The sequence below is a fragment of the Nannospalax galili genome, unplaced genomic scaffold (assembly GCF_000622305.1).
Source record: "Nannospalax galili isolate Female #2095 unplaced genomic scaffold, S.galili_v1.0 scaffold5, whole genome shotgun sequence".
Taxonomy (NCBI): domain Eukaryota; kingdom Metazoa; phylum Chordata; class Mammalia; order Rodentia; family Spalacidae; genus Nannospalax; species Nannospalax galili.
This window is the reverse complement of record NW_008353126.1, coordinates 2875100-2891484: the sequence shown is the minus strand read 5'-3', so window position 1 is coordinate 2891484 and position 16385 is coordinate 2875100. Positions and strand designations below refer to the sequence as shown.

The following is a 16385-nucleotide window of genomic DNA, read 5'->3' as shown; positions in this document are numbered from 1 at the left end:
ACACCAATGCTCCTCAAACTATTCCATAAAAGAAACGGAAGCTGGCCGGGCATGGTGGCACATGCCTTTAATTCCAGCATGTGGTAAGTAGAAGCAAGGATATCTCTGTGAGTTCGACTTGGGGAACTAAGATACTTTCCTCTTTGAAAAGTGTGGAAGAATACCTCCAAGGCTGAGACTGTAGCTCAGATGGTAGAGTGCTTACCTAGCACACATAAAGCCTGGATGTGATGCTCTGCACCCCGTAAATGGGAGTGTGGTACTGTAATCCCAGCAGGAAGAAGGAGGAACAGAATTTCAGAGGCCAGCCTGGTCAACATAGTGAGTTCTAGGCTAGCTAGGGCTGTACAGTGAAAGCCTGCCTCAAAAAAGTGGGGTAGGGTGGGGAACACTACCAAACTCATCGCATTACCCTGATACCAAAACCAGGTAAGAACACAACAAAAAAGACAATTATACATCGATTTCCCTGATGAACATAGACTCAAAAATTCTCAATAAAATTCTTGCAATCAAATTCAATAACATGTTAAGAAAGTCAAACACCATAACCAAGTTGGATTTCATTCCAAAGAAAGCAAGTCTGGTTCAACATACACAACTATAGCACATAAACATATTAAAGGACAAAAATCACATGATCATCTCCATCAATGCAGAAAAGGCCTTTGACAAAGTTCAACATCCTCTCATGATAAAAGCCCTAAAGAAACCAGGAATACACCTCAACATAATGAAGGCCTTACATGATAAACGTCTATCCAACATTCTACTAAATGGAAAAAAACAGTATTTCCTCTAAATATCTGAAACAATTCTCTACTCTTACTTAATACAGTGCTCAAAGTCTTAGCTAGAGCAATAGAGAAAGAAATAAAAGGGATACAAATAGGAAGCGGGGTTAAATTGTCCTTATTTGCAGATGGATTGATCTTACACTTAGAAGACCAAACCAACACCAAAAGAAACTTTTTTTTTTTTTTTTGAGGCAGAATCTCATATACCCAAGTCTGGCTTCAGACTTGCTATGTAGCCAATAATGACTGAAGCTCTGATCCTCCTGAGTCTACCTCAGGATTATAGGATTGTACCACCATTCTTGGTTTTATGTGATAATGAGAATAAAAATCAGGGTTTCATGGGGCATGGTAGTGCACACCTTTAATCCCAGCACTCTGGAGGCAGAGGCAGGCAGGTCTCTGTTGAGTTCAAGACCAGTCTGGTCTACATAGTGAGTTCCAGGACAACTGGGGCTACAGGGAGACCCTGTCTCAAAAAGACTAAAAAAAAAAAAAAAAAAAAATTCAGGGTTTCATGCATGCTTAGGAATATAAGTTCAACCGGAGAAACTAAGACAAACTACCAACTGAGCTACATTCCTAGGCCAAGTTATACTTTTATGTTTTTGTGTCATTTATTTTTTGATAGGGGCCGTGTAAGCCCCAGCTCATCTGGAACTCACTATGTAGACCAGGCTGGCCTTGATCTCACAAAGATCCGCCTACCTCTACTGGGAATGTGCAGTCACTATGGAAATCAGAATGGAAGTTTCTCAAAAAACTGAAAATAGACCTAACCTACAAAAACTACTATACAGTGTTGGTGCATGCCTTTAATCCCAGAACTTGGGAGGCAGAGGCAGGTGGAGCTCTGTGAGTTCAAGGCCAGCTGGAGCTACAGGGAGACCCTGTCTCAAATTAAAAAAAACAAAAAACAAAAAAACACTACTGTATGATCCAGCTATACCACTCTTGAGTATATAGCCGAAGGAGTACAAGTCATACCACAGAGATACTTGAATATCCTTGTTTCTAAATAGCTGAACTATTCATAATAGTGAGAAAAGAGAACAAGCCTAGATGTATACTAACAAATGAATTTAAAAAAAATGTGGTAAAAGCTAGAGAAATAGCTCAGAGATTAAGAGCACTGGCTGTTCTTGCAGAAAACTCAGGTTCGAATCCCAGCACCCACATGGTGACTAACGACCATCCATAATTCCAGTTCCAGGGGATCCTCCCACCTCTTCTGTCCTCCATGGGCACTGTACCACATGAGTACACTAACACACATGCAGGCATAACACTCATACACATAAAATAAAAATAAATAAGAGCCAGGCATGGTGGCACATGCCTGTAGTCCCGACACTTGGGAGGCAGAAGCAGGCAGATCTCTGTGAGTTCAAGGCCAGCTTGGTCTACATAGTGAGTTCCAGGCCAGCTGGGGCTACAGGGAGACACTGTTTCAAAAAGACAAAAAAAAAGTAAATAAATAAATAAAAATAAATTTTAAGAAATTTTAAAAAAAGAAATGTGATAAGTATATACAAGATTTTATTCAGCCATAAAGAAAAATGAAGTTATGACATTTTCAGAAAATGGATGTAACTGGAAATCATTATGTTAAATGAAATAAGCCAAACTCAGAAAGATAAATACCATACTTTATCCTATACACAGAACCTAAATTTAAAATTACAATTATGGCCGGGCGTGGTGGCGCACGCCTTTAATCCCAGCACTTGGGAGGCAGAGGCAGGCAGATCTTTGTGAGTTCGAGGCCAGCCTGGTCTACATAGTGAGTTCCAGGACAGCTGGGGCTAGGGGAAGACCTGTCTCAAAAAGATAAAAAAATAAAATAAAATAAAATTACAGTTATAAGCCAGGCATGGTGGTGCATGACTTTAGTTTCAGCACTTGGGATGCAGAAGCAGATGGATCTCTGTGAGACTGAGGCCAGCCTGGTCTATACAGAAAGTTCTAGGCCAGCTGGGACTACACAAAAACCTGTCTCCAAACAACAAAATTAATTTATTAATTAAATTATAAACATTTATATATATGGTTTATCTAGGTCATCAAACTAGAAAGGAGATCATGATGAGAGGAAGGCATCTTATGGGAGGGGAGAAAAGACAAGGTAATGGAATACACATGCCTGAAAGCATAAAGAGGATTATCTGAAGGAAGAAAGGGCACCAGTCTGGGGGGCGGGGGGTAGGAAGCACAGGGAAGGACAGTGAGGAAGGGACAAATTAGACCAAAGTCTAATGACATACATGTATAAAATGGCCTGCCATAATGAAACTCATTACTTTGTAAGCTAACTTTAAAAATAAACTTAGGGATGAGGAGATGGTTCAGGGGTTAAGAGCACTTGCTGCTATTGCACAGAACCTAGGTTCAGTTCCCAGCACAGACATGATGGCTAACAACTGTCCATAACTCCAGTTCCAAGATATTTGATGCCCTTTTCTCTTTCCTTAGGAATTGTACACACAAGGTACACTTACATACATGTAAGCAAAACACCCATACATATAAAATAAAAATAGAATTTTTAAAAGCAAAACTTGAATTTTTAAAAAATGTGCTGAACATCAAGAATGTACACACACACTATAGTCAGACTACTTTGAACTTAACTGGATATCCTAATTTTTATGAGCAAATGCTTACCGTTCAGGGGATTCTTCATAGATACTGTGACAGTCTGTATTCTCAAGCATGAGACTTCTGCTGAGGTTTTGTACCCCTGGATAATGGAAGTTAGCAAATGAGTGTGACATTGGAGAAGTTTTGTTGCCAAGGTCTGAGATTCTCTTATCGTGACTGGTTAGTCCACATGTGAGGCCGTCTAATGCAGGATTCAGAGAGCGAGTCATATAGGCATCAGCTGACTGAGGTCTTCTCATTGGAGATGATGGATAGGGAGAAAGTTTGCTGATAAGAGGAGTCAAAAGATCAGCATATGCAGCTTTTGTAGGTTTCAGAAGTTTGTCAACATGAATATTAAGCATTTTCTGTTCAAATGCACAAGAAAAGACGGAAGAAGGGAGGTTCTGAAGCCAAGACAATAAACTTAGATCTAAATCATCACAACCGTTACCGCATAGGAGGTCGATGCCAAGAAGTACTTCACTTTCTGTAATTTCTTCTCCAGTTGCTTTACTCTGACAAAATTCTACGCAGCATTCATAAAGCAGGCCTTTCATTACAAGCTGAAATAAGCGATTGTTACTTGCTTTAAAACCAGCCTCACTTAGCTTCCTGTCAGCAGGGATGAATTCTGCAACCATGACACAAACCTCTTCAAAACAGTGAACTCGTGCAGTGCTGGGATTCCAGTCCTTAAATTCAGCATGATTGGTCAGACGAGGCAAAGTCAGGAGCAAACAGAGCTTGCTATAGTCATCTTTAGAGGGACAGTACTCTTCTAGAGCATGTAAACACTGCACAGCTTCTTGCATGGTAAATTCCAACTAAAAAAATATAAATGATGACTATAAAAAGAGATGAAAGGTAAATGCTCACCTTAAAAATGAAATAGAGTACAAAAGATAAATTCTGAGCCAGGCATGGTGGTGCACATGTTTAATCCCAGTACTGGGAGGAAGGGAGGGGGGATCTCTCTGAGATAGAGGCCAGCCTGGTCTCTGGTCTACATATCCAGTTCCAGGCCAGCTGGTCTCAAACAAACAAACAAAAAAAATCTGGTGCAGAAAACACACATATAATTTGTAGAACATGTAACAATTTTTAACTGAGGAACCAAAATGTTTTCAGAAAATAATTCTTTTAATTAAAAAAAAAAATTAGGGGAGATACAGGTAGAAGAAAGGACTTTCTAAACCGGGCATCAATTGCTCAGGAATTAAGGTAAAGAATCAACAAGTGGGACCTTTTTAAACTAAAAAGTTTCTGTATAGCAAAACAACCAAGGAAGTGAAGAGAAAAACTCAAAAAGTGAGAGAAAATTTTCACGAGCGACACAGCTAACAGACGTTTAACATCCAGAATATATAAAGAACTCAAAACACAAAGAATCAAGAAAGCAAGCAACCCAATTAAAAGATGGGCTAAGGATCTGAACAGAGTTCTCAAAAGAAGAAATAAAGATGGCTAAGACACATCTTAAAAGGTGTTCAACATTGTTAGTAATTATGGAAATGCAAATTAAAACCACTTTAAGATTTCAACTTTCCCCAGTCAGACTGGCTAAGATCAAGAGAACAAATGATACTAAATGCTGGAGAGGATGTGGGAAAAGGGGAACACTCATCCACTGATGCTGGGATTGCAAACTCATGCAACCCCTATGGAAAGCGGTGTGGAAAACTCTTAAAAAACTAAAAATGGCCAGGCCTGGTGGTGTGCATCTTTAATCCCAGCACTCGGGAGGCAGAGGAGAGGCAGGCGGATCTCCGTGAGTTCAAGGCCAGCCTGGTCTACGTAGTGAGTTCTAGGACAGCTGGGGCTACAGGGAGACCCTGTCTCAAAAAGACCAAAAAAAAAAAAAAATCTAAAAACGAACCTACCATATGACCCAGTTATACCACTCCTTGGCATATACCCAAAGTACTCATCCTATTGCAGAGACACTTGTACATCCATGTTTGTAGCTGCTCTTTTCACAATCGCTAAGAGATGAAAGCAACCTAAGTGTCCCTCAACTGACGAGTGGATAATGAAAATACAGTACATTTACACAATGGAATTCTACTTAGGGGTAAGGAAAGATGAAATCATGAAATTTGCAGGTAATGGATAGAACTAGAAACTGTTATACTAAGTGAAGTAACACAGACTGAGAAAAATAAACGGCATATATTCTCCCTCATGTGGATGCTAGCTCCAAATCCTTTTATGTGTGTATGTACCTAGATGCAACTGCAGGAACCAAAATAATGAAAAGGAACCAGGAAGGTAAAGTTTAAAAAAAAAAAAAAAAGAACCCGAGAGAGGAGAACAGTAGGAAACAAATGTTAGTATGGGAGACATGGATAAAAAATGGGGCTATTTTTAAATGAGATGGGAGAGGGAAGGTTATACAAGGAACCTTGGGGATTAAAGGGAAAGAAGGAGCTCAAGAGAGGTGGGACCAGGCTGGGCGTGGTGGCACACACCTTTAATCCCAACACTCAGGGAGGCAGAGGCAGGTGGATCTCTGTGAGTTCAAGGCCAGCCTGGTCTACATAGTGAATTACAGGGAACCCCTGTCTCAAAAAGATTTTTAAAAAAGAGAGGAGAGCAAGAGAGAGGTGGGACCATAGGAGACTGGTATTATTGAAGGAGAGATGGGGAAAATGGGGATACTTTAAATTGGGAAAGAGAAAGAGAGAGAGAGAGAGAGAGAGAGAATAAATAATGCTTAGCTAGTTAAAAAAAAAAAACAGAGGGAAACCTATTAGTCCAACAACATAACGACAAATTACACATACAGTATCTCTGTATGAGTCTATGTGCTTAGCTAAAGGCTACATAGCAAGAAACAGCGCCAAACAAGAGAAACCTTCAGTGAGTTGTTGGCCAGGGTGGTCCAAAGACTTCCAGAATTATACAGGCTGTTCCCACAGGCCTTGATGACCTCCCATAAGTTGAAGGTAAGGCTCTACTACTGAAGACAGAACATACTTCGGACACAGGATTTGGAGCAATAGAGCTGGAACTGACCTGAAACCACTTCCCCTGAAGGCTAAATCTCATAGCTTTGGAGAGCAATATGAAAGTGCCAAGGAAAACATCATTCAGTGGTCCAACACCAGCTTCAAGACCAAATAACCACATTAATGGCCAGCATAGAGTATGGCATTGGTGCAATAGTAGCACTTTTATCTTGGGGGCAATCAACAGCTACCTAATTGAACTAAAAGCCCACTGAACGGGAGGTGCGGTACTGTAAACATAACCAAATACACAAGACTGTCACAACCCTAGACTAATGTAATTTCTTACTATGTGCAAAATATGTATCCTTATATCTACAGACAAATCCCAATCACCACTCGTCAAAGAAACATTTTGCGCCAGTTGGAGACTATTACCAAGTACTACAAATGGTCACATGCAGACACTGTCTATGAGTTACCCAGGCCCAAGGGACACATCTACAATGCAACCTGTACACCTAAGGCACACAGAACATAGAACAGATAAAGAAGAGGACACTAATGAATCTCTCAGTTCTCATTAATGAAGCTCCCTCATGCAAAAGAGGGCCAGGAACACAGAAGGTCACAAATGGCCAAATGTAGAGATTAAGAGTCGCAGAATGCTGGTCCTTGGACAGGACTCCTACATTAAACTTCACCCACCCAGGGCTCAGAGACCACTGCAGAAGAGGGGGCGAAATATTCTAAAGCCAGGGAGGAGGTGCATGACCTTTGGAAACAGAGTCCTACAGGCTCTTGGGAGCCTACTCATATGATTCTATGGCAATAAGGTCAGCATACACAAGTCCCATGCAAACTCAGGCAGACAAAAACCCAGCACAGAACTGGGGAAATGAACAGCAGACCCCAATCTTACCTGAAGAAATATTGGCAACTGATTACTGCTAGGTGAGAAAGAGCTGACCATCCTAAAACAAGGGACTCTAGATAGGCTGACTACACCTCAGTGGATGAACTTACACTGGGGAATGTCTGGAGACACTGACTTGACACAGTGGGCCTTAACACAGAGTATTATGGGTTCCAGTGGAAGGGCTATGGGAGGGTGCTGGGAGAGACAGAGGTATAAAGATGATTAATATTGCTTGAGATATTCTCTATTAAATACACAAATTCAATAAAAACAAATTTTTTAAAAATTAGGGGGCTGCAGAGATGACTTGGGACTTTAAGAACATTAGCTACTCTTCCAAAGGACCAGGATTTAGTTTCTAGCACCCATATGACAATTAGCAACCATCCATAACTCCAGTTTCAAAGGATCTGACACCCTCTCCTGGCTTCTATGCACACTGCATACATGGGTACATATAGGCTGAACACTCATATACATAATATAAAAAAAAATCAAAAAAATTTTAATTTAGTTAATTACCAAATTAAAATTTTTACCTACAAAAGCAGCATTCTAATTCAATTCAGGTTTCAAATTATAACTTTTGAATGTTCTTTTTTTTTTTTAGTGTGGTAAGATTCAGGGTCTCTATGTAACTCACCTGGCTATGTGTAAGTTTTTAAAATATTTTATGTATATGAGTGTATTGCTTACATGTATGTAAGTGCACCTGTGTCATGCAATGCCCAAGGAGGTCACAAGAAGGCATGAGATCCCCTGGAACTGAGTTACAGACAGTTGTTAGCTGCCATGTAGGTGCTGGGAACCAGACCCAGGTCCTCTGCAAGAGGAGTCAGTGCTCTTAACCGCTGAGCCATCTCTCCAGCCCCCAAAAGTGTAATTTTTCAATTTTTATTTTAATTTTTTTTTGTCTTTTTTTGAGACAGGGTCTCCTTGTAGCCCCAGCTGTCCTAGAATTCACTATGTAGACCAGGCTGGCCTCGAACTCACAAAGATCCACCTGCCTCTGCCTCCCAAGTGCTAGGATTAAAGGCATGCGCCACCACACCTGGTTATTTATTTATTTGTGTGCGTGTGTGTGTGCATGTTCTTCTCTGGCCTCTAGAGTACACATCCACACACACATACACCATATACATAACGAATAGTTTAAAAAATTAAAAATTAAATAAAACCTTTAATCCCAGCACTTGGGAGGCAAAGGCAGGTAGACCTCTGTGAGTTTGAGGCCAAGCTGGTCTACATAGTGAGTTCCAGGCCAGTTGGGGCTACAGGGAGACCCTGTCTCAAAAAGACCAAAAAATAAAAATAAAAAAAAGTTAAGCAGGGAATGGTGGCACACGCCTTTAATCCCAGCACTCACAGAGGCAGGCGGATGTCTGTGAGTTCAAGGCCAGCCTGGTCTACATAGTGAGTTCCAGGACAGCTGGGGCTACAGGGAGACCCTTTCTCAAAAAGACCAAAAATAAATGAATGAATGAATGAATAAAAGTTAAATAAATAAATAAAATTCATTTGTTGCAGTCCTAAACTGCAAATATGATGGTATTAGAGGGGTGAGGTCTTTGGGAAGTAATGAGGTCATGAGGACAGAGCTCTCATAAATGGAGAGAGCTATCTAGCCTACTCCACACCATGTGAGGACCCACCTAGGAGGTCTCACCTATGAACCAGAGAAAAAGCCCCATATACCTGCTGGCAACATTGATCTCGAATCTCCAGCTTTCAAAACTTCGAGAAATAAATTTCTACAACCCATAAGCTACTGGCTTGACTGTTTTTTTATGGCAGTCTGAAAGGACTAAGACAGTTTATCCAATGAAAATTTACTTGGTTCAGATGTGACAATACTAATAATGAAAAAGTAACTTTTGAGGCCTGGAGAGATGACCCAGTAGTTAAATGCACTAGCTGCTCTTACAGAGGATGTGGGTTTGGATCTCAATACCCACATGGCAGCTAATATCCATAACACCAGTTCCAGAGGATCTGACACACTCTTTTAGCCTCTGTGAGCACTGCATGTATATGGTGCATTTACATGCTGGTAAAACACATACACATTAAATAAAAATTAACTAAAAATTTAAAAAGGAACTTTTGAGCCAGGCATGGTGGTACACGCCTTTAATCCCAGCACTCAGGAGACAGAGGCAAGCAGGTCTCTATGGGTTTGAGGCCAGCTTGGTCTACATAGTGAGTTCCAGGACAGCTGGGGCTACAGAGAGACCCTGTGTCAAAAAAAAAAAACACCACCACCAAAGAAAAAGAAAAGATGCAATGATGAGTGATCAAATCAGTTATCACTATCTACTTCCTAGCTCCTTAAACTGTGGGTCACAGCCTGGGAACTGAATATGGGGTTGCAAAAAAATTAGATTAATAGTGAAATGCTTCTGAATGTACAACAACCAAAAATTAACTCAAAATCAAACACACGAGTCCCAGGTGTTTCTAGCAGTACTCGCCAGTGTTCCATTGTAGGACTTCACTGCACTTGGTTCTGAACATTTAATATGAATACTCTGCACTGTGCAGGCCCTCACCCCACACAACAGCTATGAACACTGCATAAAGCAACCTCAGCTCATGTTATGTTCTGAATTGTGGTGTTTCTATTGTTTATACAAAAATAATAGAAGTTTTCTGGTCTTATTGGGATGTAACAGTTTACAGAAAACAAAGACTTTAAAATACTATCTTATTAGTATTTATTCTTCAGTATGTAAGGATAAGATTACTGATAATCTTTAGACTGTATTGTGTTATAATAGTCCATCAATTAGAAATCAATTAAGGCCGGGTGTGGTGGTGCATGCTTTAATCCCAGCACTTGGGAGCAGAGGCAGGTGGATCTCTGAGTTCAAGGTCACCTTGGTCTACATAGCAAGTAATAGACCAGCTAGGGCTACAGAGAGACCCTGTCTCAAAAAGATGGTCTATATAGCAAGTAATAGACCAGCTAGGGCTACAGAGAGACCCTGTCTCAAAAAGATGGTCTACATAGCAAGTAACAGACCAGCTAAGGCTACAGAGAGACCCTGTCTCAAAAAGACCAAAAAAAAAAGTAATCAATTAAGGTAACTCTTACAAAAAGTTCATACCTTGCTCTTGGGTGAGTCTTTCTTTCAGAGAACCTCTCTTAACCCTTAGGGCTTAAAACTTGATTTTTAAAAAATTAATTTTAATAAATCTTGACACTTTCAAAAATAGATTCTGCTTCAAAGCAATCAAATAAAAATTTATATTTTAAGGGCTGGAGAGATGGCTCAGCAGTTAAGAGCACTGACTGCTCTTGCAGAGGAGCTGGGTTTGATTCCCAGCACCCACATGGCGGCTACAAACCGTTCTTAACTCCAGTTCCAGGGGAATCTGAAGCCCTCTTCTGAGCTCCACAGCATTGCACGACATGGGTGCACTCAACTTACATGCAGGCAATACACTCATACACATAAAATAAAAAATAATAAATAAAATATTTTTTAATTTATATTTTAATATCTTTATTTTATTTTATGTGTATGCACGTATTGCCTGCATATAGGTAAGTGCACCCATGTTGTGCAATGCCCGGAGGTCAGAAGAGGCTGTCAGATCCCTTGGAACTGGAGTTATGGACAGTTGTTGGCTGCCAATGTGGGTGCTGGGATTTGAACCTGGGTCTTCTGCAAGAGCAACTAGTGTTCTTAACCACTGAGCCATCTCTCCAGCCCGAGTTACATTTAAAAAAAAAAAAAAAGTTATCCAATTAATTTTGGTTTGGGATTAAGACAAAATTTCCAACAATTTCTGATATGGCCCTAAATGCACTTTTGCCCTTTTGTACTACATACTTATGTAAAGTGGTATTGTCACCTTTAATAATTATAAAGCAAAATTATAGCCCAGAATGGTGGCGCACGCCTTTAATCCCAGCCCTCGGGAGGCAGCGGCAGGTGGATCTCTGTGAGTTCAAGGCCAACATGGTCTATGTAGTACATTTCAAGCCAGCTGGGGCTACAGGGAGACCCTGTCTCAAAAAAGACTAAAAATAAATAAGTAAAATTAAAAAAAAAATACTAACTCTGAGAAAACGTTGAAGATGTTCTACATCCTGTGTTACCTAAGATTTAATTCTTTTTGTAAAAATGAGTGAGCATCAGGAAGAGGCAGTAAGATCAAAAGTTCAAGGTTGCAGCCCAGCGGGAGGCAGAGGCAGGCAGATTCAAGGCCAGCCTGGTCTACATAGAGTTCCAGGCCACTGGGGCTACAGGGAAACTCTGTCTCAAAAGGACAAAAAAAAGAGAAAAAGTTCAAGATCATGCCTAGTTACACAAAACCAGCCTGAGCTACATGAGACCCTGTCTGTCTGTCTTTCTTATGTATGTATGTATGTATGTATGTATGTATGTATGTATGTATGTATTTCTGAGACAGGGAGGGAGGGAGGATAGAGAGTTTAGGAAAATGGATCAGTGGGTAAAGTGCATCAAGGGCCTGTGTCTGTATCCACAGAACGCAAATAAAACTGGGTGTAGTAATACGTGTTTGTAATCCCAGTGCTGGTACAGCAGGACAGGAGGTGGAGACAGGAGAATCCCAGGAAGCTCACAGCCAGCTAGCCTGGCATACAAAGAGGTGAACAATAAAGAGACTTTGTCTCAACAAAGTAGAGCCAGGACAGACACCCAAGGCTGTTCTCTGACCTTCACACACCATAGCAAGCACACACACACACACGCACATGCACACACACATATACACACATACAAACATGGAACATACACCCACCCACATGAAAAGATTTTTAAAATAATATATAAAGGGGCTGCAGAGATGGCTCAGCAGTTAAAAGTACAGTTTACTGTGTAAGAGTGAGGACTACAGTTAAGATCTCAGCACCCACGTAAAACCAAGTATGATCCCAAACATGCCTGTAACCTCAGGACTGAGTGTACAAAGAAAGGACTGCTGAGGCTTGCAGGATACGAAAAAAAAAAAAAAAAAAATCCTTCTCCAGGTTCAGCAAGAGAACTGCCTCAAAAGAATAAGGCAGAGAATGATAATAGGACATGATACACCCTCCTCCAGGTGCACACACACGAGTACACCTCAGACACACATACACACACACACAAATAATAAATTTCTTCATGATTTATTATCAGTAAATATTTCATTTGTATACCTATTATCTAGAGTCATGTAAAAATTTCTAAGGCAGGGGGCTAGAGAGATGGCTCAGCGGTTAAGAGCACTGACTGCTCTTGCAGAGGACCCAGGTTCAATTCCCAGCACCCACATGGCAGCTATGAACCATCCTTAACTCCAGATCCAGGGAATCCGAAGCCCTCTTCTGACCTCCTCAGCATTGCACAACACAGGTTCACTCACATACATGCAGGCAATACATTCATACACATAAAATAAAAATAATAAAATAAAATTAAAAAAATAAATTTCTAAGGCAAAAGGAGTCACCAAAGGAAAGACTTTAAGAAGCCTTGATCTAACTTACCTTAAAGGAGAGGAATATACTCAATTAGACAGCTATTCAGTAATCATCTTGGCTTAAATCACAGAACAGGTTTAGAAGCACTACAGATTCAAAGTACAACCTCTGCAAAAAAGCAAACCTTGCTCCTCCACCACAGCTCATAAAAACTTTGAAAACTCATGATAATATTCTTCTGTTTTAGTGAATAAAATATTCAGAACTGAAAACAAGACTAGGGCGCAAACCTTCAGGAATAAAAATCTTACATGCTGGGGCTCATCTTCTGCAGACATTGCATTGTTAACACATAAAGCTTCTAGAAACTTCTGCTTCAGGATAATATAACGAAACCTGTGAAAGACAAAACATTTTGATTAGAAAGTTGAATGATAGCAGGCATGGTAGTACATGTCTATAAACTCAGCACTCAGGAGGTAAAGTGAGAAGATCATGAGTTGAAAGCTAGCCTGGGCTACAAGGTTAAGCCCTTATCTCAAAAAGAAGGAAGAAAAAAAGAAAAAGGGAAGGAGGGAGGGAGGGAGGAGTTGGTGTTAGAGGAGGAGGGAAGGAGTAATGCTAAGGACCAGAAAAGACATCCAAGTTTCTGAAGCAAAACAGACCAAGTTTGTTTCACGCAGTGCTGTAAACCACACCTGTAACTCCGCAAGAGCAGCCAACGCTCTTATCAGCTCAGCCATCTCTCTGAGCCCCCTTAAAGATTTAAATTCAAAATTGATTCTATAAAAAAAATCTGGGTTTTATGGAAGATGTCAAATGATTTCAAATTTGAAAACAAATGTCTTTTTTTGTTCTTTGCCCCTTTTTCCTCTCTTTCTTTTTTTTTTTTCTTTGAGACAAGGTCTCATTTGCTCAGGCTGGCCTGGAAACCAAGATCCTTTTGCTTCAAGCTCCAAGTACTGAATTACAGGCATGTATCACCATACATGAATAAACTTTTTGTTGTTTTGTTTTTTCCTTGAGATTTTGCTATGCTGACCAGGTTGGCCTCAAATTCATAATCCTCCTGCCTCAGTCTAACAAGCAGCTGAGGCTACAGGTATACATATCATACCTGACATTTTTCTTCTTTTTACCTTTTTTTTGGGTCATTTTGAGACAGGGTCTCCCTGTAGCCCCAGCTGGCCTAGAACTCACTTTGTAGCTTAGTAGAGCAGGCTAGTCTTGATCTCACTGAGATTCACCTGATTCTGCCATCTGAGTGCTGGGATTAAAGGTATGTACCACCACACCTGGCTTTTCACATTTTAAAATATTTATTCTGTTAGCCTTTAATCCCAGCACTTGGGAGACAGAGGAGGGTAGATCTCTGTGTGTTTGAGGCCAGCGTGGTCTATACAGTGACTTCCAGGCTAGCTGGGGATACAGAAAAACTCTGTCTCAAAAAGATTTTTAAAAAGTCTGATATTTTTAAGAACTCTAAAGAAAAAGTGTTTCTAAGGATTGAAAAAACAAAACAACAACAACAAAAAAAAAACAGAATGGAACTTCAGTCCAGTGTTTTAGTAAAAGATGTCCAATAAAACAAAATCTTTGCCTTTAAGGTTATCTAGTAAACTGCATGAAATATGTACAGGGATAAGCAAGATGTCAAAGGAATGTAAAAATAAATCTACCAGAAAATATAGGAAGTAAAAGGAAAGGTGTAAGAACTGACTTTTAGGGCCATCCTGGTGGTACAAGCCTATAATCTGTTATTTGGGAGGCATATGGCATGAGGGCCACAAATTCAAGGCCAGCCTGAACTTAGTAATACCCTGTCTCAAAATAAAGTGTAAAGGAAGGAGGCCAGGCGTAGTGGCGCACACCTTTAATCCCAGCACTTGGAGGCAGAGGCAAGCGGATCTCTGTGAGTTCAAGACCAGCTGGTCTACATAGTGAGTTCCACAACAGCTGGGGCTACAGGGAGACCCTGTCTCAAAAGAAAAAAAAAAAAAAAAAAAAAAAAAGTAAAGGAAGGGATGGGTAGCTCCATGGTAAAGCACTTATCCAACATGTGTGTATTAGTCACTCTTCTGGTACCAACTATTGTATTAGTCACTTTTCTGTTGCTGTGATAGAAACACTGACCTGAGCAACTTATAGAAAGAAGAGTTCCAGGGGAATTACAGTCTGTCATAGCAGGGAGGCATGGTGGCTGGAGGTGGCTGGACCAGGAGCAGCAGAAAGCTAAGCTCTCACATCATCACGCAGGCACAGGAAGTAAGAGTGCAACTGGAGATCTGGAAAGGCTTAAGAACTCTCTAAGCCCACCCCCAGTGACGTGCTTCCTCCAGGATAGCCACATGTTCTAAACCCTCCCAAAACAGCGCCATCATCTGGGGTAAGATGTCCAAACACTTGGGAGACATTTTCATTCAAACCAGCACAATGTGTAAGGCCTTTGGCACTCAAAAAAAAAAAAACAAAACCAAAAACCAGAACCAAGAAAAAACCCCACCAACTTAGTAGACTATCAGAACAGGAGAAACAGTAGTCCAGATAAAGTATAAAAGCAAAGTTATCAAAAATGCTGAGTGGGTCAATCAAAATATAAGATTCAGGCCAGGTGTGGTGGCACACACCTTTAATCTCAGCACTCCACAGAAGCAGACAGATCAAGACCAGTTTGGTCTACATAATGAGTTTCAGGCTGGCCAGGGTTACATAGTGGGGACCTTATCTCAAAATATATGATTCAACTTTTATAGTGGTAAAGTAGCTTGAATCTGACTAACTTCTGCAGATAACATTAAATCTTATATAACATACACAGGCACTCACACACAGTCTGAAGACATTAGAAAACCAAAAAATGCCAGCATAGTGGCAGAGGCCTGTAGATCTAGCTGAAGCAGGAAGATTTTGAATTTGAAGATAGACTGGGCTATGTAGTAAGAACTTAACTCAAAAAAAAAAAAAAAACAGATAAAAAGGGAGGGAAGGAAGCAGGGAGGGAAGGAGGGGAAAACTACTAAAACTCTAAAACTCAGCAACAAGCCAGACATGGTGGCGCACCCCTTTGAGCCCAGCACTCCAGTCAGAGGCAGGCGGATCTCTGTGAGTTCGAGGCCAGCCTGGTCTACATAGTGAGTTCCAAGCCAGCTGGGGCTACAAAAAACAAACAAACAACAACAACAAAAAAAAAAATTCAGCAATAGAAGGAAGTCAATTCTTAGAAAACAAGAACCTTTGGGGTTAAGAACCAAAGGTATTAGAGTTTTCAGCACCCTAGTTTGATACGGCTAGAGCAGACAGAAAACAAGTAGAGATTCAGAAAAAAGAGCCACAGAAAGAAATGCACTAAAATCTAATGAATAAATTCAGGTGTCCAAACCTTTGGTTATTCCCTAAACTGTTTTTTGACACAACAGAAACTCCAATGTGCACAGAGGCAGCAATAGAAGGAAGGTTAAAGGACCAAGCAGAAGTTTCAGCAGAAATCCACTAGAGAGGAGACAAAATTTGCATTTTGAGGCTACCCAAGTTAACTATCTGCTTGAATAAAAATCAACACATAACGCTGAGATGTTTGCACATGTGTCTCTAATCTGTATGTATCTGATTATTACTAGTCATAATTGGTTGCACTCAGATCCTTG

General features: G+C 40.5%; 1 protein-coding gene across 6 annotated transcripts in view; it reads right to left on the bottom strand.

Annotated features, from left to right (window-relative positions):
- Wdr47 (WD repeat domain 47) overlaps positions 1-16385 on the bottom strand; it is an 82726-nt gene that overhangs the window by 47564 nt on the left and 18777 nt on the right. For 5 of the 6 annotated variants that reach the window (XM_008850413.2, XM_008850414.2, XM_029554672.1 and 2 more), the window contains exons 4-5: positions 13053-13137; positions 3462-4264 (exon numbers count right to left, since the gene is read on the bottom strand). In XM_008850413.2, the coding sequence (XP_008848635.1) occupies positions 3462-4264; positions 13053-13137 (888 nt within the window). Of the gene's footprint in view, positions 1-3461; positions 4265-13052; positions 13140-16385 lie in introns of all 6 variants that reach the window. The other variant, XM_029554671.1, reaches the window with a different exon arrangement.